The 23,251-nt window shown below is 43.7% G+C and overlaps 1 protein-coding gene and 1 pseudogene across 5 annotated transcripts in view; one reads left to right on the forward strand and one right to left on the reverse strand.

Moving 5' to 3' along the window:
• LOC125088879 (KRAB domain-containing protein 5-like) overlaps nt 1-19,155 on the reverse strand; it is an 83,233-nt gene extending 64,078 nt beyond the window's left edge. For all 5 annotated transcript variants that reach the window (XR_007123805.1, XM_047710476.1, XM_047710477.1 and 2 more), the window contains exons 1-2: nt 19,059-19,155; nt 446-524 (exon numbers count right to left, since the gene is read on the reverse strand). Coding sequence is in view for 4 of the 5 variants with exons in the window: in XM_047710476.1 (XP_047566432.1) it covers nt 446-460 (15 nt within the window). In the remaining variant the exon portion in view is untranslated. The remainder of the gene's footprint in view (nt 1-445; nt 525-19,058) is intronic.
• Nucleotides 16,208-22,083, forward strand: LOC125088577 (glyceraldehyde-3-phosphate dehydrogenase-like; annotated as a pseudogene).
• Nucleotides 22,084-23,251: the final 1,168 nt, after the last annotated feature.

A 23,251-nucleotide genomic window follows, 5' to 3' on the forward strand; every position in this document is an offset into this window, starting at 1 on the left:
TGTTTATTTATGCATTTTCTGACTCCTGGTCTACAGAACACTGAAAAAGCATCCAGATGGAACCTAAATGAGAACTGCTCTCCTTGACTGATATCCCAGGACCCGACCCCATCAGCAACAGGAATCCTGAACTCAAAGACTTCCCTTGTGAGTCCATCACAAAGGGAGTATTTTCAGTACTTGCAGGACTTTAATTCAATGTGACAATTGTTGATGGCCTATTGGAAGCCAGGTTGGAGAGAAGGGAGAGAAAGGCTCTGGGATATAAGGAAGAATTGTTCTAAAGACTTAGCCTTGAGTATCGTTTTTGATAAGATTTTAAACATAAAACACAAGCAGAAAGCAGAAATATCAGAACTAGAGGAATCAACATTTGCAATTTCTAAGTGCAAGGAATTTCAGGAGAAAAAGATGATAGCCTCTGACCTCAGACGCCAAGGCTTACCTGAGAACTGGCCATTTCTTCGTCGTTCACCTTGTCCTCTAGATTTCTTTGTCAGAAGAGACTCGTGGAGAAATCACAGCTGCATCAGGAGAAAATGCCTTTAAAGCCACCAACAGAGCGTCTGCACCTCTAAACTGCTCGGCCTGAAGGCAGGACTTTGAAATGCAGAAAAGGCCCAACTTCCTAGTCCTTTGTGTCAGGAGCCTTTCAGAAACCATGACCTCCTACGTGGAGACCAATCCCTGACTTTTCCTTCTCGGCTTTCAGGGGGCCTCCCCTCCCACAGACTATCACACATTCAGCTACAGCATAGGAACCGCGTGCTGCATGGACCTCAGCCTCCCGGACTCACGCAGCAGAGACCCTCTTACCTCTCCTTGAGCCAAAGCCTGCTCTCCACTCATAAAATAACGGAAAGCCCTCGTGCTTAACCCTGGCCTCACTGAGAATCTCCTGGAGCCCGTAATTAACACAACACTGTTGTTTTCATCAGTTGACAGAATCTGAGGAGGAGGGCACCAGCAAGGATCATTCTGGAAACTCCACGCGTGATCCTACTGGGAAGCATTTGGGGAGGTGACTAGGCAAAGCCCAGTAACCAAGGCTGTGGTTGCTAACCAGATTGAAATCGATGCTTTTTCCACTGATCGGAGTTTCTGGAGATTCAGACATTCTCCCTCTTTCCGCTACACAGAGGGAGACACCCTTACGAATGGAGCTTCCTCTTTCCCTAAGTGGAGCAAATATCTCCTACAAAAGTAAACATACTGGGTTGCAGGGCTTTTCCTTTGTCTGCTGTTTCTTTGAAATAACAAGCGGAGGGGCGCAGGGGCGGCTCAGCAGGCTGAGCATGTGACTCTCGAATTCACCTCAGGTCGTGATCTCAGTGTCATGAGGTCAGCGTCCGCTGAGCAAGGAGCCTGCTTAAGATTCTGTCACTCTGCCTCTGCCCCTCCTTCCCCTGCACCCCGCCCCCGCCCGCGTGCGCATGCTCAGTTGCTCTCTCTCCCTCAAAAAAAACAAAACCACCCACACCCCCCACACACACACACCACACACACACACCCCCACCGGCCTAAAATAACCCTTAAACAAAGCGATATATTTTGCGCGGAGAACATGCTCCCCTTCAGTAGGTTAATGGTTGTTTTCATACGAAACTGTAAAACAGGTTTCCAAAATGAATGTACTTTTTACTTTCCCACCGGCAATATAGGAGAATTCCAATTCCTCAATATTTCCACTGAAATTTGGTGTTACACTTTTTCTTTATTTTTGGAATTCTAGAAAATAACGAGTAGCTTCAAATTTAAAACATGAAGTGATCTTCCTTCAGGTGCCCTGGTGACTCAAACTGAAACTGCTTGAGCGCAGGAAGTTGAACAAAAACCAAATGGCTGCATTAAACCGTAGCAAGGCTGGATAGCTAAAAATAAGAATCCTCCTCCCTCTCTTCCCCAAGTTTCCCTTTCCCCTTCTTAGGCTTTGTTTTCTGTTTTCAGGAATCCAGTACCACTCTGAAAACATGAACAAGGCTGGCAACACAGACATAACTCCTGCTGAAACAGGCCGGATCCTGCATATTCCTACAAAACCCCAGCCCGCTCCCCTGGGTGGGCTTGTAGCTCTGAAGGCCTCGACTACCAGCAGCCTCCTCTGTCCTGCCAAGCTATCAAGCTACTGTTTCTCTTTATCCCCAACTCTATCTTCAAGTTATATTTTGGCTCTGAATCACGGAGCAGGTCTGTTTTTGACGACAGACTGAATGTGTAGGAGAGGAAAACATTTTCCTCATCTGTTCTCAATTCTTTGGCTGGTCGAATAATTAAATTGGTGTAAGACAGACTCACAAGAGAAAAAAAAAATCTTAGTTATGGGAACCTTAAAAACATAAGGCTCGAAGACAGGGAATTGACGCCTCATGCCGCTGTGACTTAAGAAGGGGTAGGGATTTAGAATTTCAGAAGCGGGTAAGCATAGTCACAGGAAAAAGGAAAGAGCAAATGTTTATCAAACAACAGTTTGCCACACCAGGCAGGCAACTCTTTATAATATAAAAAGTTAAAGTCTGATACTAGCTATATTACTGATAGAGTTCCACCATCTAATTTATTCTTGGTATACAATCAACCTCACAAAAGAAGGAAATCCTTCATTTGTAGCAACACAATAAACCTAGAGACCTTTTTTTAAATTACAGAAGCCAAGCCAATGCCCCTTTGCCCAGCTTAGCAGTCTTTAAATTTTAGCACGCACCTTTAGCCCGAATGATTGCTAAACCAAACCTCTTTGCATATCTAGAGATTGTGCCTTGTTTCCTAGGAAGACCTGGTTCGGAACCCTCTTGCACAACCTCTCCTGGGGCACCAATACACAATCTCCAAGCACCTCAGTAATGTCTGTGGCTACCAAGAGGCAAGCACGAAGTGTTACAGATTACCGCACTCCTCTTTACTGATTACTGGCCTCGAGTTCCTTTTCAACTCTTTGGACCAGGCTGAAACTGTGGAGCTGGTTTTTGGACAAGACTCCACCTTCTTCCCAAGTGAATAAAGCTCACATTCCTTCCCAGTCAAAACTGTGTCTTGAGTGTTGGCTTTTTGAGCCACCAGCAGCCAAAAATGGAGTTTGCAGTAGCAAAGCTGTTGTGGGATTGTCGACCCCATCCAGTAGGAAAGAATTCTTGAGATGTTTTATGGTTTATTCACATAGCCTGGAGAAAGACTCCTGAGCAGAAAGAGTTGCACTTTGGCTACGTGAAGCTTGTGGTTATATGCTTAGTGCTCATGGGGAGGGGACGTGCAGGGAGTATCTTCATCAATCTATCCTCAATTTTCTACTTATAAAATTACTTTTTGGGATGTCTGGGTGATTCAGTCAGTTAAGTGTCTGCCTTCAGCTCAGGTCATGATCCCAGGGTCCTGGGATCGAGTCCCTCATCAGGCTCCTTGCTCAGTGGGGAGTCTGCTTCTTCCTCTGCCTGCAGCTCCCCTTGCTGGTGCTCGCCCTCCTTCTCTCAAGTAAATAAAATCTTGAAAAAAAAAAAAAAAACAAAAAAAAACCCCACCCACTACTTTTGCAAAATTTCTCTGGTGCTTATCATTCAGTTTGATATTAACTATGGGTGAGATGTACAGGCAGTCAGGAGACCCTTTAAGAATGTACCAACCATGGGATGCCTGGGTGGCTTAGTCGTTAGGTGTCTGCCTTCGGCTCAGGTGATGATCCCAGGAACCTGGGATCCAGCCCTGCATCGGGCTCCCTGCTCAGCAGGAAGCCTGCCTCTCCCTCTCCTCTTCTCCCAGTCCCCCTGCTTGTGTTCCCTCTCTTGCTGTGTTCTCTGTCAAATAATAAAATCTTAAAAAAAAAAAAAAAAAGGAATGTACCAACCAGCACATATTTGATCGTTATCACAACTACGCAGGTCAACCTTCTGGGTTAAAGGGGAACATTTGTCTGTTTCTTTCCCTCATCACTTCACTCCTGACCAATTATTGGTTCTTTAATTGTTCAGGTTGTTGAAGGGTGAAGGGCTCATATTCCGTAACTTCTTCAAAGTGACAGGGGTTGTAGAGATGTCCCTATCCATGCATTGAAATTGGTCCCTATCTGTCCCTACGTGTAACTATTATAGAAGGCCATTATTGTAGAGTCCAGAAGGGACACTGTGGTGAATTAGCTTTGAGTAGTCGGTATGATCTGTTGGCTGGGCAAAAAAGTCAGGAACTGCTCGCATATATCTCAACAATAGGAGAGAACAAAGCAAAAGAGAAAACATGTTAGAATATTATTATAATAAAAAACCAGAAAAGCAATGAGAGGACCCTTTAGGGTGACCATAGTCTACCTCTCCATGAAAAATTTAATCAATTCTTAAGTGACAGTGGAGAGAGACAGAGAGAGAGAGAAATCAAGAAACAGACTCTTAACTATAAGGAACAAACCAGTAGTTACCAGAGGGAAGGTGGGTGGGGAGAAGGGTTAAAGAGGTTCTTGGAAATGCAGGACTGCCCTCGTTGCGACAACCACTGGATAATGTATGGAATTCTTCAACCACTACATTGTACAGCTGAAACTAACATAACAGCCTGTTAACTGGAATTAAAATCTTAAAAAGTCCAAAACAAAGAAAAAGTCGTAACACTCCATTAAAATACTGATGTCTTTAAAATAGCGACAGACAGATGTACAGAATATTAGTTGATGTGACTGAAATGAAGAAACCTCAGATACCTGTAGAGGACAGCTAACTCTTCCATAAAAGGGCATTTGATTGTACATCAACGTTTCTTAACAATTACTTCAGACCAGAAAATTATTGAAATTATGACTCCTACATCATTTTATCAGAACAAGAATGCTTCTTGAAAGCTTGTAATCTGTATCTTCCACAAGGACCATACAGTGGATTTGAAATGCATAACTTAGGCTATGTGTGATCCTAAGATATTTTAATGATAGAACATTGGTTTTTAATGTGTTAACGCTGATTGATAATGAATGATGCATTATCCCACCACCAGTATTAACCTAGCTCACCTTAACTAAGAATGTAGACAACAGATAATATCTAGCACCCATTTGATAACTAGTAATTTATTTTCTCAGTAGACTCAGACTTTAAATAATGTGTGGTTTTATTTTCAACAATTTATCTATTGCATTGGTTTCTCCCCCTTTGAACTCCTAGGACATCAACATGGATATATTACAGATTATATAGGGGGATGGATGACAGTTGAGGCGAACTCCATGATAGTGCTACTTGGCATCCATGTGGTGTGGTCAGTTGGGTTACAGAGGACTTGAACTAACACCAGCCCTTCTCACTAGCACGTTCTCTAAACATAGACCCGTAGAGTCACACATTAATGGAACTTCTGATAGGACACCTCAACCAAAGCCCTTGTGAACAAGCACTTCCCCTTGTGTACCCTGTAGAGAAGACTCCCCCCCCACCCAGAGTTTACCTAAACCTGTTTACACTTCAGTGGCTCGATCTGGACTTACCCAGGAACTCTCAAGCACTCCACCCAAGGAACCTAATAAAGGATTGAGCCCCATGTCGTAATGGAGGGGTTCCTTTGATGTTTAAATGAGGTGAATAAAAAAATAAGTGAGGTGAATATATATACATGGCCATACTGGATGTGTGATAGATATCCCTTATGCAGGAGGAAAATATTCCTGTATGAGGCAAGGCCACAGAGAGAGAAAGAGTACAGGAAGAAGAATTAATGAATTCTGCATGTGCAGAAAGGATACCCATTCCCAGGTTGCACAACTCTCTGAATACTGAAAGATAAATTCTTTTTTTTTTTTTTTAAGATTTTATTTATTTGACAGAGAGAGATATAGCGAGAGAGGGAACACAAGCAGGGGGAGTGAGGCTTCCTGAAGAGCAGGCAGCCCAATGCTGGACTCGATCCCAAGACCCTGGGATAATGACCTGAGCTGAAGGCAGCCACTTAATGACTGAGCCACCCAGATGCCCCTATTTTTCTTATTTTTTAATGATCTCCAGTTCTTCTTGATTCCTCAGTTTCTTTCCCAGCTACAAATACATCTGAGAAAACTTCTTCGTACGTGTTGTGGCTGGAGAGTCCTCCCTGACCTCTTAATTCAGATTAGAGGGATACAAGGACAATGGGCCACAGTGTAAATTCAGACAGTTAGCACTTAGAGGGATGTGAACATAGGTAAAACATGATGATCTACACTCCTAGAAAGAAAGGTAAGAACATTTTTTAATTATTTAAAAAGATTTTTATTTATTTATTTGATAGAGAGAGATCACAAGGAGGCAGAGAGGCAGACAGAGAGGGGGGGGGAAGCAGGCTTCCTGCTGAGCAGAGAGGCGGATTCGGGGCTTGATCCCAGGACCCTGAGACCTTGATTTGAGCTGAAGGCAGAGGCTTAACACACTGAACAATCCAGGCGCCAATACTTTTTTTTTTTTTTTTAAGATTTTATTTATTTGAAGGGTGCCTGGGTGTCCCGGTCATTAGACGTCTGCCTTCGGCTGGTGTGGTTCTGGGATCAAGTACCCCATCGCGCTCCCTGATCAGCAGGAAGCCTGCTTCTCCCTCTCCCACTTCCCTGCTTGTGATCCCTCTCTCCCTGTCTCTCTCTATCAAATAAATAATTAAAGACTTTAAATAAAGAAAAAGATTTTATTTATTTGAGAGAGAGACAGGGAGAGAGCATAAACAGGGCGAGTGGCAGAAGCAGAGGGAAAAGCTGGCTCCCAGCAGAGCAAGGAGCCCAAGGCAGGCTTGAATTTAGGACCCCAGGATCATGACCCGAGTTGAAGGCAGATGCCGAATGGACTGAGCCACCCAGGTGGCCAAGACTATTTTTTAAAAGATTTTATTTATTGGGGCGCCTGGGTGGCTCAGTGGGTTGAGCCGCTGCCTTCGGCTCAGGTCATGATCTCAGGGTCCTGGGATCGAGTCCCGCATCGGGCTCTCTGCTCAGCAGGGAGCCTGCTTCCCTTCCTCTCTCTCTGCCTGCCTCTCTGCCTACTTGTGATCTCTGTCTGTCAAATAAATAAATAAAATCTTTAAAAAAAAAAAAATTTTATTTATTTATTTCGCAGAGAGAAAGAGAAAGCACAAGCAGGGAGAGCAACAGAGGGAAAGGGAGAAGTAGGCTAGATCCCAGGATCCTGGGATCCTGGGATTGTGATCTGAGCCAAAGGAAGATACTTCACTGACTGAGCCACCCGGGGGGCTCTGAGATAAGACCTATTAAAAGCATACCTGGAGAACTCTTCCTGAAATTTGGGGAGGGAATCGGAGGCAACATGTGCTCACTCCAAAGGCCAAGTCAGCTGCTCATGGTGTCATCTGATAAATAAAAGTATGGAGATGTGGACTCGGCATATATGGTGATTTCCTGGAAGCAAGGATTTCCCATTTTTCTTCATGACTTAACTGAAATCTTGGGTGTCACTGATAAGCAGATTCTACTGGCCGAAAGAGATTACTATCTTTCTCAGGCCTAGACTGGTGGCAGTGGATGCTGACTGGTATTGGACGACGGAAGTATTGTGGACATGGCAGAGTAGATGTTGGAGAGAAAGCCTTCAGGACATGGTAACAGGGAGGATCAGCAAGTCATGGGCTGTGGTTTCACAAAGCACTAGTATCCCAGGTGCGTAACCACAACACAGGTTTGACCCACTGCAGATGGGTGACCTTTCAGGGACGCGGACTCAGAGCTGACAGGTACCTCCATCATTCCACTTACCCATGGTTAGGGCAGCCATGTGCTCTGGGCTCTGTGGGGACACAGATCAGCAGTCAGAGGCACTGACCATCTCTGCTTCATGTGATCCACCCAATTTTTGGCCAGAAATCCCCATGGTATTTCCTAGCCAGTGCTGTTCTGACACTCACCCTGTCTAGAGTGGAACTGGGATGTTGGGGAATCCACTGCAAAGAAGCTGGGTAGCAGGTTATGCCCATTTAACATTATTACAAGTGAAATATAATAATCCATCTCATTTTGTAGCTGTGTGCTTGTGTTCAGCTCTAAGGAAGGTTAATACTTATAGAAAATAAGATGTATATTTTATGTACACAATGAACATGTAGGAAGCCCATGTCTGATAAAATGACTGAGACATCACATGGGATAACCTCTTTTTCCTCATTTTTGCCATATTACTGATATGCAGCACTGTGTTCCTCCTTCCTCTCTCATGGCCCCAAAATGGTTGCCCTCCCACTAGGTACCAAACTTTGTTTCAAGATTAAAAAGGATTAAGAAAAAAATCTGATAGCACATAAGGATTTTGACTGGAAGGCATTTCTTTTTCATTCAGGGCAGTCCTGCCTCCATAGGGACTTCTCCATCTCACTGACCAGCGCTCTCTCAGATGGCCCTGTGTGTGTGTCACAAGTGGTTACCCAAGAATATCATTAAAAATGGCCATTTTTACCTGCACTGTGCCACCACACCTGACACGATGACCATCACCCTTTTCACTATAATGTTTTATGAAAATCCCTCAAGTTTAGAATATGCTTAACCCAGATGCACAAGAATTTTATTATGTGTGCAAGCAGAATGCTTCCTTTGACATAGGCAAGTAAAGATCTTCAACCCTGCACATATGTTATTTAGGAGTTTAGGGGAAAATTACTGGGGAGGAACAATATTCCTTTACCATTCAAGATTATTTTACCTAGTTTTATTTACCTAGGTAAATAACTGACAGAGACAGATTACAGGAGAAAGCAATCCCAACAACTCGTAACATGGACCCAAAACCCAGTAATGAACGTGAGACCCATAAAAATAATCAATGTAGATAGTTTTCACGATTTATTAGGAAAAAGAAGAGACAATACATCTGTGAGAATTTGACAGCATAAAGAAAACTCCTGTTTGGGCCTTCACTTAGTATGGAATTCTGAGTGGAATTTAGGTAGTGGTAGTGAAGCAGTGAAGAGTGACAAGTTTCTTCATGTAAGCTTTTCAGCTCCCAATTCCCTATCCATGGAGATAAGAATACCTCTTTCTCTCTCTGTGCAGGAAAGGTATCCATTGCACAGGAGACTGATTTCCTGCTTTCTGGACACAAATGGTGGTCAGGATGTTCTTCTTGTATTGGCTGATTCCTAAGTACCTTTTATTTTGAAATAATCAATATGGCAAAGAGGCACATTTTAGGGCAGCTTGCCATTGTCCTCTGTACAAACTCAGGAAGATAGAACTGGTAATCCGTCACAGCACAGAGATCAGAAGCCTAGAACCCTCACCTTCCATAGCTCCACACAGATTCACTTCTGAAGACTTTCTAGGTCTGTCCCCACTCTGGGCTATCCCTTCACTGAACAGATAGAAGGAGATCAAAATTTTCTTTGGCTGCCTATTCCCAGTTTCAATGGTACATGTTCACTTTTTGCCAGAACCCAACACCAGATACAGGGGCGCAGAGATACGTATGTCTGAGTACCTAAATGTCTATCTTTGTCCTTCAAGTCAATGCTGCTTTTGTGTGCTCACTCAGGACCTTGTTTTCATTTATGAACATCCCTTTGTTGCTGAGGGTTAAAACAATAAATATCCATATTCACGGTGAAATGATCATCTGAAACTGGTTTTGCTTCACCAGCACCTTCGGTGTTGAGCCAAAAAACATCGCCAAGACAAAAGTAAGAAATAAGAAAAGACAGGTTTTACTTGTATCAAGTAAAGAGAACACCAGGGACATTTCCCAAAACTAGCTCCCCAAACAACAAAACTGGGTGAGTTTTAAGCTAATGGCATATGTATATTCATCAAGGAGCCTGGAAAAGCCCATTTCAAAGTGAAATCCACCAAAATGTCATCCTAAATTGACACAGTCCAGGTCCCAGTTGATTGAAGTTAAAGGACCAGTAACGATGGGCATAATCATCTCTCCGGCTCCTTTATTCTGTTATCTGTGTGCTCAAGGGGGTTTAATTCCCACAACAGCTACTAGAGAATCTCTGTTAAGACAATCTACTTGGGAAAAAAGAAAAAGGACAATCTTTACTTCGGAAACAGCAATGCGAGTTTTATCAAGATTAATTGTCTCTGATAGGGTTAGACTATCTCCTGGGCTTGTGGTAGTAGCTGTTGGTATTTACATACTTTTGCTGCCTTAAAACCATGAACTACTGATGTCTCTCTGTAATTCTGACATATTCCAGAACATTCTTCAAAGAGGTGCTTGGGTAAGTAGTGCTGGCAGAGATCAGAAACAGGCATAGATCATAAAATGGCTGGGGGCCTAAAGTGACTTCTCTTATGTGAAGAAATCTTTGTCTCTTCTCCCTTTTTCTGTGGACCCTTAACCTTATTAACCTACAAAACCTTTACCATAATGAAGCGCATGAACATATCCAAAACTCCATATAGTTAAGCTTTTTGTATGCTGATAACGCTTTATTTAGATGCATTCTGGCAAATTTCCAGGGTAAAATACACCACTAGAGTCAGTGTGCTGCACAACAAAACACCAGTATTTCTTCATCCTAAGTGAGTGCTATTATATTTACGGATTTTTAAAAAAAGACTTATTTATTTCAGAGAGAGAGAGAGAGAGTGAGCAATGGGAGTGGCAGAGGGAGAGAAAGAGAGAGAATCTCCACTGAGTATGGCATCCAGCACGGGCATCAGCTGCAGTACCCTGAGATCTTGACCTAGACGGATATCAAGAACTGGCTGCCCAACCAACTAGGCCGCCCAGGTGTCCTGATTGTTGTTATATTTAACGTTAAAAATAAAAACTGCCAGGGGTGCCTGAGTGTCAGTGTCAGTCAGTTGGTTGTCTGACTTGATTTTGACTTGATTTTGGCTCACGACATGATCTCTGGGTTTGGAGACTGAGCCCTCCAACGGCTCTTCGATGAGCATGGAGCCTGCTAAAGTTTCCCTCTACTGCTCTCTCTCTACCCCTCCATACCTCGCTTGCGCTCTTGGTCTCTCCAAAAATAAGGAAATAAATAAAAGAATAAATAAAAATAAACAAAAACGGCCAGTTATTTTATCCACAAAGCGATGGGTTTATTCAGGAATAACAGTATCAAATTAGGGACATACAAGCTACGGCAAAATGATAGGCAAGTCTAGGAAACAAAGAAGAGGGATGCTTTTACTGAGGCGAGAAGGGGGAAGTTGAGAACTCTGTTATACACTAAAAGTTTTTCAGAGTAAAATGGTAGTATGAAGGTTGGTGGTTTTTCAGTGGTTGAGCTAGTGCCTGGGAGGGATAAGAAAAGCATCTCTTCCTCTGGCTGGAACAGTATAGTCTATGTCCAAGGTCAAGTTTGCATCATGTCAAGACCTTCCCTTCCTATTGGAGCTGCAATGACTATGAGTCATAGGGCTTGAGAGCGCCCCCTGCTGAAACCTCCTGACTCCATTTTAGTGAGGGCTCCCATTAATTTCACATTTCCAGGTGACCAACATTTCAAAATTTCCTTCACTGCCAGTTGCTGGCGACAAACCCGGTAATCTTCACACTGATGATTTCATTTTTTTAAAATTCCATGTGATTTCATACAGTATTTGTTTTTTCCGTGTGTGTCTTATTTAATTCAACAAAATATCCTACAGATTGTATGGGCCAAGCAAAGCCACCCCATGATGGGCCACTTTGGCAGAAAGATTATTTATCTTGAGTGAAAAAGCAATCAAAATCCAGCAGATTCAGGAAAAGTCTTTTCTACCCCACCTCAATGACTAGAAAGAATTTAGATAGAGAAGCTGCCGCAGGTTGAGTGCTATCAACATACCTAACTACATTATGATATATACGAGGTATGAGAGACAGAAAGGAACCTAAGAAGACCTGTTTGAGCCACGTTCTCTATGTTCTATTTTTTTTTTTTTTTGAGTGGCCCAGAGAATATATGTTACCAAATATTTACTTATTTTCTTCTTCCTGAGAATTATATCTCTTCCCTTGGAATTCTTAGACTTCTTCCTTTCTTCTGCTTTTCTCCTCAAAGACATATGTACCTTACTGTGCCAGTCTTTGAAACTTTCACATCTCTGTGGAGTCTCCATACGTATGGTTTAAATTTGATTTTCTCCTGTTTATCTCATGTCAAGTTGTTCTTAGTCAACAACGAGAACTTCCTCATACATTCCAGTTCATGCTTTCGTAATATATATTCTTCCAACTTACATTTAGCTCCTATTTTATACACTTAATTTTTTTTTTGTTTTGTCTTGTGAATTTTTTTAAAAGATTATTTATTTATTTATTTGACAGAGAGAGAGAGAGACAGCGAGAGAGGGAACATAGGCAGGGGAAGTGGGAGAGGGAGAAGCAGGCTTCCAGTAGAGCAGGGAGCCTGATGTGGGGCTCGATCCCAGGACCCCGGGATCATGACCTGAGCTGAAGGCAGAGGCTTAACCCACTGAGCCACCCAGGCGCCCCAAGCATCTACATTTTCAGGGAAAATAGGGGACATCTAGCACCAACCGCTCAAGTTTTATGAGGATTAACCCACCTACATGTTCCCGAGGTCCCAGCACAGCCCCAAGGATCCTATGTCTGTGTGCAGGTAAAAGCGCAGCACGTGCAGCATTAATAATGTGTCTGTGTTGTTTCCAAATACAGACTTCCCAGGCTATAGCTACTCCAAGCACTGCTGGTACATCCATCTAACTCATTCACCTCTGTTCTCTACCTGAAGCCTTGACTAACTGCAGGTTCTTGAGATCAACAGACCTCTGAGGTGGGGGAAACGAGGAACCCAATGATCCTGGAAGATCAAGCATCAGCATGCTAGGGAGGGGCCTGCCCTGCGTCCAGTGAGTCTCCTTGAGACCAGACTGACAATGATGAAGCCCTGGAGCACTGCTTCCCCTGCATGTCATGCTCACTACTTCTGTGCCTGGCCCTGAAGCCTTTCCTGCTTGATTTTTGACTATGTACATTGTCTCTGGACATGAATCCACCATGTTCCCCATCTGCCAAACTCCTGAACAAAGCACATTTTCCTTTCCAACCATGGAAAATTAGGCATGGGATGTCTCACTAAAATGGAGTCAGAGGTTTTAGGCAGGAAGAGAGCTCTCTTGCCGTACCACTGGAAGTCAGTTGCAGACCCAACAGAGAGATGCACTTGGGAGTGTCTGTCTACTCTCTCTCTGTGAAATAAACAAAAAAATCTTTAAAATAAAATAAAATAAAAAGAAAGGAAGAAAGAAAGAGATGCAATTGATCTTACGTGGACTTGATCTTGCCCCAGGATACTCCTCCTCTGTTGCAGTGTAAGGAAGAGATGCTTTTCTTTCTTTCTTTCCTACTTCCTTTCTTCCCTCCCTCCATCCCCCTGCGCCGTCTGTCTTTCTTTCTTTCTTATATTTTATTTATTCATTTGAGAGAGAGAGAGAACACAAGCAGAGGAAGCAGCAGGCAGAGGGAAAGGGAGAAACAGGCTTCCTGCTGAGCAGAGAGCCCCATGTGGGGCTTGATCCCAGGACCCCAGGATCATGACCTGAGCCAAAGGCAAATGTCCAACCAACTGAGCCACCCAAGTGCTACAGGAAGAGATGTCTTTCTTATGTATAAAAAATACCTTCTCTCTTCATGGGGTTTTATATATAAATGGACTGAATTAACAAGAAGTAATTTATTTTTTTAAAGATAGATTTATTTATTTATTTATTTATTTGACAGAGGGAGAGAGAGATCACAAGTAGGCAGAGAGGCAGACAGAGAGAGAGGGGAAAGCAGGCTCCCCGCTGAGCAGAGAGCCTGATGTGGGGCTCGATCCCAGGACCCTGAGATCATGATGTGAGCCCAAGGCAGAGGCTTAACCTACTGGGCCACCCAGGTGCCCCAATAAGAAGTAATTTAGAACTTCAATGTCCAGAACAGGATTCTTTGATCTTTCCAAAGTTACTTTTATCAAAGATGAGTTCGACAAACATGGTTCTAAAATTGACAAAACTGAATGGGATTCCTATTTTAATTGGTATTTTGAGGGTTCCAAACCCTATCAGGAACATGATATTGCCTCATACCAACATGTAATTTTTCAACTGAATAAGGTAAGCAAACAACTACAAACACAGAAAAGGGCTTTTGAGGCCTATGCCTCCCCTCCCCAACCTTTATCAAAAGTCGCTAGGAAGCCACCCTGTGCTCAGGCCCCATGTCCAAAACCATCTTCCCTTCTTCATCTCCACTCTCACTCTATATTCTTTTGTTGCACCTTCTTTTTCCTCTGAAGTTCCCTCTGCTACCTCCTCTCCTGAACCTATTAAAATCTGCCCCCTTAAAGTTAAGTCTTCTGAAGAGCTAAGTGGACACAATGTTTATGTTCCCTGGAATAAAGATGAACTTTGAGCAATAAAGAGTTCCCTAAAGTGACTGAGCATCTCCATACGTTTGCTGAAGAATTTAACATATCGACTCAAGTTCCCAAGCTGGTTTTTCAGATTTACATCAATGGGTCCACATGCTTATGGCAAGGGCCAGGCCAAACACTGGATGAAACTAGCCCAATGGAAACATCATGAACAGGATCTAAAGAAACAGACCCCTAAGTTTTGGCAAGATGCTTGAGAACTTGCTAGAGGACGCCAACAATCAATTACACTGCATTTCTGAATCCAGTGGATCAGAACAAAATTCAGGCTTGTATACAAGAGGCAGATGAATCCCTTCATACGGTTAGAATCAACTCCAATTTGTCTTTAAAGATGGATTCAGCCGGGGCCCTTGGGTGGATCCAGTGGCTGCGTGTCTGATTCCTGATTTTGCTTATGTCCTGGTCTCAGGGTTCTGAGACGGAGCCCTACTTCAGGCTCAACAGAGAATCTGTTTGAGATTCTCTCTCTCCTCCCTCTGCCCAACCCCTGCTTCTGTTCCAAATAAATAAATAAGTACATATCTTTAAAGATGGATTCTGTCAAGAACCTGAATGGTCCTGGAAGTAGATTCTCCCCTAGAGGCTGCAGAGAAAATCCCAGGCCTTGTGAAACCTTGATTTTGACCTTACAGGACTATAAACAGAAAACAGGGTAAGCCCACTGAAATTCAAATATATAATCAGCAGAGTATCCTTTTTTAGCTCCTAAATGTGTGGAAATTTGTTACAGTGGAGACATAACAAAACATAGACATAACATTAAATATTTTGTACATTTAACAAACTGAGGGTTGCTGGGGGTGGGGGGGGAGGGATAGCGTGACTGGGTGATGGACATTGGGGAGGGTATGTGCTATGGTGAGTGCTGTCAACTGTATAAGACTGATGATTCACAGACCTGTACCCCTGAAGGAAATAATGTAATTTTTTTTTTAAAAAAAGGAAAAATAATTAACATGAAGGGCCGCCGGTGGCTCAGTCATGAAGTGTCTGCCTTTGGCTCAGGTCATGATCCCAGGGTCCCGGGATTGAGCCCGGCGTTGGGCTCCCTGCTCAGCGGGAAGCCTACTTCTCCCTCTTCCACTCCCCCTGCTGGTATTCCCTCTCTGTCTGACAAATAGATAAAATCTTAAAAAAAATTTTTTTTTACAATTAAATAAAATAAAAATCCTCATTCATTGCCCCCAGTAACAGCTTGATATTCAGTCATAAAAGCTCATCAGTTTGAAGTGTATCCTCGTTCTTATGCAATTTCAGAGGGTATGTGAAGTTCCATTTGAAATTGTGTAACACACCTACAAACTAAAATATTTTGCACTAGCTTTAATGTTTGCATAAATATTGTCATATCAAACTTACTGTCAATCAAACTGCTTTTCCTAACCAATGCTACATGAAGGCGGTATCTTCACAGTAGTAGAAATGGATTTACTGCATTTCTTACACATATCCCACTGTGGTTGTAAATGTAACACGCTTGTTGAAACGCCTCCTTGTTGACACACAAATGTATCTGTCTCCTACCACGCGCATCATGAAATTTAGATCTTTGATTTGTGCACACGTAACTGACTGGGTGGTTTGGGGACATAAAATTGTTACACCATCATGACTGTGCGTTCTTACAATGAGGGGACAATTGCTGAACTACCCTTGCAAATGGACAATAAAAACCAGACACAAACACACAAAAGCACATGATATCCTGCCAACTGTGTTTCCACTGTTAAAACAATTAAACAGGGAAGCCACAGATTCAGTTGGCTTTAAGGTCTCGGAAACCTCTGTAAGCAAACCACAACTTAATTCGCAATCAATGCACTGGAAAGGGAGAAAATCAACTTAAGAACAAACAATTGGAGTCAAGTAGGCCTTCTGAAAATAAGGCAACAGCATGGGGTATAGCCAATCACATACCACCTCCCCACCACCTCTCCATAAAACCCTCACTGCTACCTCCTACAGGTGGGGCAAGCGTAACCATTTGAAAAGACAAACCAACTGGCCAGACTTACTCTGGGAAATCTGAACATATATCATCTCATCTCTGAAGATCACACAGTACCTACCACCGGTCACTTCGACCAGTTTCTCAAGGGGCCTAAACTCCTGACCCACGTTGCAGGCCAGCAGAAGACAGTGCGACAGGTTTCCCCAACAGCCCACTTTTGCACATGCGCACAACACACCAATGCGATTCTGCCCTCACTTCCCCAGCCCTCACCCTTGGCAATGGCTTACCAGAGCGCCTGGGCAGGTATAGTCGCCCAATAAGGGCTGCACATGCGCACAGAGGGTTTGTGGGGGCACACTGCTTCTCTATGGGCCCCAATGTGCAGTCGTGTGCTCCTCCTGAATCTCATTTCAACTGAGCCCACATACCCGAGTTCAAGTTCAGGCAAGCTAGGACCAGAGTGCCTGGACAGTGTTGCTGTTACACACCCAGAGTTTCTGCTGCCCTCTCCTGTTTCTCCTTCCCTGTTGACGCCTGTGCACACTGAAAAGAGGTGAACCCCTCAAGGTCCTGAGTCTGTCATCTGCCACAGTGCAGAGGATCCCAGAAGAGACGGGGATCAGCGACTGGACATCCAGGATCACCTGTGCAACATGAATGCAAGTGGCGCCCGTCAATCCCACCAGCGGACCTTCTGACGCCCCCAGATTCCCGTTGCATATTTGGTCCTAACATTATGTGGACAGAGCTCAGGGCCCAGAAATTTCGTCGGGCATAGTCCCTCTGCCTAAATGGGGATTACAGAGACTAACAGAGAATTGTCCACTAATATTCCGTGGAAAATAACCTCAGACCACAAAATTGCCCTCCACAGCTCCACTGTAGGTCCCCATGCCTCCCTTCTCAGAACAGCTCAGAGAACACAGTTCCTGGCAGCCCCATGTGGGTGGCCCCAACTGGCATTCACACTTTCCTGAGGCTCAGACTCAGACAAAGCACAGCAAAAACTTAAAATTTGGAAAGGAAGTTTCACCCTTCTGGTTAAAACACTGCTTCCAGGGGTGCCTGGGTAGCTCAGTGGGTTAAGCCTCTGCCTTCCGCTTGGGTCATGATCTCAGGGTCCTGGGATCGAGCCCCAGGTTGGGCTCTCTGCTCAGCAGGGAGCCTGCTCCCCCCACCCCCCCGCCGCCTGCCTCTCTGCCTACTTGTGATCTCTCTCTGTCAAATAAATGAATAAAATCTTAAAAAAAAAAACAACAAACCCTGCTTCCAAGGTAGCACATAGCATCCCACCTTCCGTTCCTGGGATGTCCACTCATAGTCCACACATTAAAATGAACCAAATACATAAATGCAAATGATTGATGTATCAAATTTCATTCAGAGCCTCTAATCCACCCTTCCTTCTTGTCTCCCAGACTGCTCTCATATCTATGTGCCATCACACCCAACATTATTTTTAAGGTTAATGATCATGAAAAAGAAGAGAAAGAGTCTCTACTCCCAAGAAGGCACGCCTAACACCCAAATCCCTCTGGAAAGAGTGATCATATAGTATCCAATTCCCAGGGCTTTAGAACGATCAACGTGCATATTCTAAGATTCCCAGCACAGTGTCCTGGGCCCAGTGCATCCTCTAGTCACACACCCAGACATCCTATACCTGGAGCATGTAGTAGCTGCTCAATAAACATTCCTTTCATGAATGAGCACATACTATTCATATAAAACAACCTTGCGCAGACAACACAACCTTATCTAGTCCCTTCCTAACTTGTCTGGGATGAGCAGAAAAGGTCATCTTTCCAGAAACTGTTAGTAGTCATCACTGAGAAAGACAGTATTTGTGTTGAGAGAGAACAGTTTGGAATAAGGGACTCAGATGTGCTCTTCTGCTTTCTCTAACATAATGCTAGTGGACATGAAGTCTGGGGACAGCAATCAATGACTGGAAAACACACACTAATGGGCTTCATCCACTTCTAGGGAGTCATGATATCAGAGTATGGGGCCCCAGAATCTATTTTTAATGGGAACCTCAAATGGTTTGTAGATACATGCAATTCTGACAAACAATGGTTGAAAAGTCATTCTCAGCTGTGCCTTCATGTTGGGATCTCCTGTGTAGGTTTTAGAACTACCATGTCTAGTGTCCCAACCACAAAGATTCTGTCACCTAGTCCTTGATAGGGCCTAGCATCAATTAGGTCTTAGTGAAGTGCCGCAACATGTTCTACTGTGAGGCCAATGTAAACACTGAGGCTCCCAGGTACATTTCTGAGGACAGAGCACAGAGTCTGGTCAATGGGGAAGCCTCCATACAGGGGGCTACTCTATTTAAGATTTCATAGGGGAGGGTCAGTCTCCCCAACATTCCTGATTTTGTACCAGACTTTGTGTGTGCCTGCAGGAGACAAATGCACCCAAAAAATTAGAGAGGAGCAAATCACATTGGGGCCTCCACTTTGAAACTACCTATGCATACAGATTTTCACGTTTCCACAAACAATGGAATAGAAATCAGATCACATAAACCCTTAGTGGCCATGGGGAGACTTTGGATTTCCCTGTGAATGCCACGGAAGACACCAGAACAGGAGGTGAGTCCTTCAAGGACGTAGGAGCATGTGACGAGTGAGATGGGAGCTATCCCTCTGTGACCACGAGAGAATTAAACCTTCCAGACTCATCCCGTTCAAGCAGAGCATCTCAAACCACATTTTAAGCTCAAGTTTTCTCTTTTGAGCTTTGGCCCCCACCTGTGTCATCTGCTTCACTCATTCCCACCTACCTGAGTGTGTGGCTACTGTCTCCTTTCTCCTCATGTGCTGGGGCTCTTTACTTTTCCAGAGAAGATGACCAGATCCAGACTACAGACAGCAAGACCTATTGACAAGAAAAAGAAGCATGACTCTTCCTGGAGAATCTACAATTTCAAATCCAGCACTATGCTCAGTAGGGAAGAGAGCACATTACAGAAGCCTGTAGAAATTTACTTCTCCAAACACTGTTTCCCGATGGCCTCTTTAGAATACTTAGGAAGTATTTTCAATGTTCAGCTCCTTAACACCACTTCCAAGTACTGCTGAATCAGAAATAAAGACTGGATATTTGATTTTAATATGTGAGCAACGCTATTTTATGACAGTTGGTTTCTAGAATTATCCCTACTCTAGAGTGAAGTTTACAGATAACCTCAGGGAATGGTAAGGCTGAAATCAAAACATCGTGAATACTTCCTTCCTCACACCAACAAATCTTACTATTTCAAAGAAGTAATCTGCTGACTTACACCACAGAATTTTAAGACATTTGAATATACAGTAATTCCACAGTACTTGTTTCATTCTGCTGAAAATAAAAATGTAATAAAGGAGAGTGTATCTGTGACACTGTGCAGAATTAAGTGGAAACTCATGAAACTAAAGACCATTTAGTACCTTTATTTGCAAAGACCAAGATCTCCTCCTGTAAAGAAGTGACAGCCCACATTTTCCAGGGGAATTTAGCAAAGAGACCCTGAACCAAGTGAACAAAGTTAATATCAGATGTGAAACAAGACAAATTGGGATCAGTGGCCGGATGCACGTAGGACTCCTCACTGTAGTGATAAAATTTACAAAACAAAGAATTGTATTATGATTCTAATCATGAAAATATAGCAGTTTTATGAAATTCCAAGTCAGAGATAGCTCCCACATCCTATAATCTTTCATGTATTTCAAATACTAAGTCTTTCGATAAAGCAACCTAGACAGCGAGGCTTTCTTTTTCAGGACATTGACTTATTTTGGGCCTGATAGCCATCTGGATTATCCGTTCACGTTCATTCAGTTTACACAGACTCAGGTCACACCCAGGCAGAATCTAAATATTTTTATTTTATTTTATTTTTTTAAAGATTTTTTTTTTTTTTTTTTGACAGACAGATCACAAGTAGGCAGAGAGGCAGGCAGAGAGAGACAGGAGGAGGCAGGCTCCCTGCTGAGCAGAGAGCCCGATGCGGGACTCGGTCCCAGGACCCTGAGATCATGACCTGAGCCCAAGGCAGAGGCTTTAACCACTGAGCCACCCAGGCGCCCCAGAATCTAAATATTAAGTATTTCCTCCTTCATTGGGATTCCTGACAAATCTCCAGTGAGGATCATGGGTATCAACATAGCCCCATGTTGATCCGTCGCAGAGGGAATATTTTCAATAGTTGCAGGTCATGAATTCACAGAGGGGATTCATGTAGCACAGAAAGCCCAGTTGGAGAGAATGGAGAGACAGCCCCAGGAAAGGACTATCCTGAAGGGCTGACTTTGACTATCCTTAAATGGATACATAGTCGTCCAAAAACCTACTGGCTCTGCAAGACCACCAGAACTAGAGAAGTAAATGCTTGCCAGTTCTAAACAGACTGTCTTTCAGTAGGAAAGACACCGTTCCTGAGCTCGTCAGGACAAGATTTACCTGAGAAGCAGCCATTTCTTCCTCTCCCTTCTGGGCTATGTGTCTTTCTCAGGTGATATGTAAAGAAAGGCCTCGGCACAGCCTCTTCATCCACTATCAGCAGCTCAAGGCCAAGAATCTCGAAATGCACAAAAAGCCACCCTCTCCTTTGTCACAGAAGATTCAGAAAAAAAAAGAGCTTTCACTTGGACATTTGCATGTGTGCTTCTCCTTCCTTGGTTTCAGATGTCCTCGCCTACCACAGACAGCCACAAATCCTCCCACAGCACAGGGAGCATGGGCTGCCCTGATCTGCCCCTTCCAACTGCAGACTGAACAGACTGTTACCTTGTCCCCAAGCCACAACGGTGAAGGTCAGGGTAAATGGATCTGGCCAACTGAGCACCTGCTCACCAGGGCTGCTTTTAACTCTGGCAAAGTGGATATTGTTGCCATTAATAACCCATTTATTGATCCGAACTACATGGCCTACATATTCCGTATGACTCCACCCATGGCAAATTTCACGGCATAGTCAAGGCTGAGAACAGTTAACTTGTCATCAATGGAAACCCCATTTCCACCTCCCAGGCGTGAGCTCCCACCAACATCGAACAGGGCGATGCTGGTGCTCAGTATGTCGCTGCGTCCATCCAGGTCTTCAGCACCATGGAGATGGCCGGGGTTTACTTGAATGGTGGGCCCAAGTAGGTCATCATCTCTGCCCCTTCTGCTGATGCCCCCATGTTTGTGATAGGCATGAACCATGAGGAATATGACAACTCCTTCAAGATTGTCAGCAATGCCTCCTGCACCACAGTTTGGCCCCTCTGGCAAAGGTCATCCATGACAACTTTGGCATCACGGAGGGACTCAGGACCACAGGTCATGCCACCACAGCTATCCAGACGACCATGGACCACCTCTCTGGGAAGTTGTGGCTTGATGGCTGAGGGGTTGCCCAGTACATTATCCCTGGTTCTACCAGAATTGCAAGGACATCCCTGCAGTGAATGGGAAGCACACGGGCATGGGTTCAGTGTCCCCACCCCAATGTGTCATCTGACCTGCCACCTGGAGAAAGTTACGAAATATGATGACATCAAGAAGGTGGTGAAGCAGGCATCAGGTGGCCCTGTCAAGGGCATCCTCAGCTACACTGAGCACCAAGTCTTCTCCTGCAACATTCACAGGGATACCCACTCTTCTACCTTTGATTCTGGGGCTGGCATTGCTCCCAAAGATCAGTTTGTGAAACTCATTTCCTGGTATGACAATGAACTTGGCTACAGTAACTGCAGCCAAACCTCATGGTCCACATGGCCTCCAAGGACTAAGAGCCCCTGGACCACCAGCCTGAACAAGAGCGAGAGGAAGAGAGAGGCAGCCAGGCAGTCCTTGCCCCCAAGTCATCCCCCAACACACTGAGAATCTCCTGACCTCTAGTTACCACTGCAGACCCCCCGAAGCGGAGGGTGGGTCAGGGGGGTGGGACTCAGGGAGCCCTACCTTATCATGTACCAGAATAAAGAATACTGTAACCACGGGGGAAAAAAAAGTTTTTATATGTTAAGAATGAAATATGGATGAATGGAAAAATACAGAAAGGAAGGATAGATCAGTAGTTCAGGGAGTTTTCATTCTTGTATTCACATTTTAGGATAGAAAATGTTCGACTTTATAAGTAAATGCCAGTTTTCCTGTACTTTATCCACACTCATCAATGGTGTATGATCATTTTAATTCCTCCACATTGGTGCTAACAATTTTATTTTTCCTCAAATTTAGTCATTCTAGAAATAGAAAGTGTCATCTCCTTGTAGTTTTTCTGTTTTCTAGGAGTGGTTAAAGAAAATAGGAAATATATGCATTATATATGTAAGATATAAAATACATATATCATACTATATTATGTATCATAAATAATACATAAGATATATGTATGCAACTTTCAGTCTTAAAAAAGGAAGAAAGACATCTTCCCATTTTAGACAAAGCAGGTGAGCCTGGAGGACATTATTGTGAGTGGAACAAGCCACACAAAGCGGGAAATACTGCTTTGTCTCGAATATATCTGGAATCTAATAAAGTTGAACTCCTAAAAGCAGAGTAAAAGTGTGATTGCAGGACATGGCTGAGGGTGAAGTGGGAGATGTTGGCCAAACGGTACAAAATTTCAGTTACACAGGGGCGCCTGGGTGGCTCAGTGGGTTGGAGCCTCTGCCTTCAGCTCAGGTCATGATCCCAGCGTCCTGGGATCAAGCCCCACATCGGGCTCTCTGCTAAGCAGGGGCCTGCTTCCCCCTCTCTCTCTGCCTGCCTCTCTGCCTACTCGTGATCTCTCTCTGTCAAATAAATAAATAAATAAATAAATAAAATCTTTTTAAAAAAATTAAAGAATCAGAAATCAAAAAACCCTAGCACTATGAGGAGATAATGTTAATGAGCTAGATTGTTTTAATCATGTCATAATGTACACACAGATTTATGTTTTGTTACTTGAACAATTACTGAATCTGCAGGAATGGAAAACAAGGTTCTAGGTGAAAG

This window comes from Lutra lutra, chromosome 17 (genome assembly GCF_902655055.1).
Source record: "Lutra lutra chromosome 17, mLutLut1.2, whole genome shotgun sequence".
NCBI lineage: Eukaryota > Metazoa > Chordata > Mammalia > Carnivora > Mustelidae > Lutra > Lutra lutra.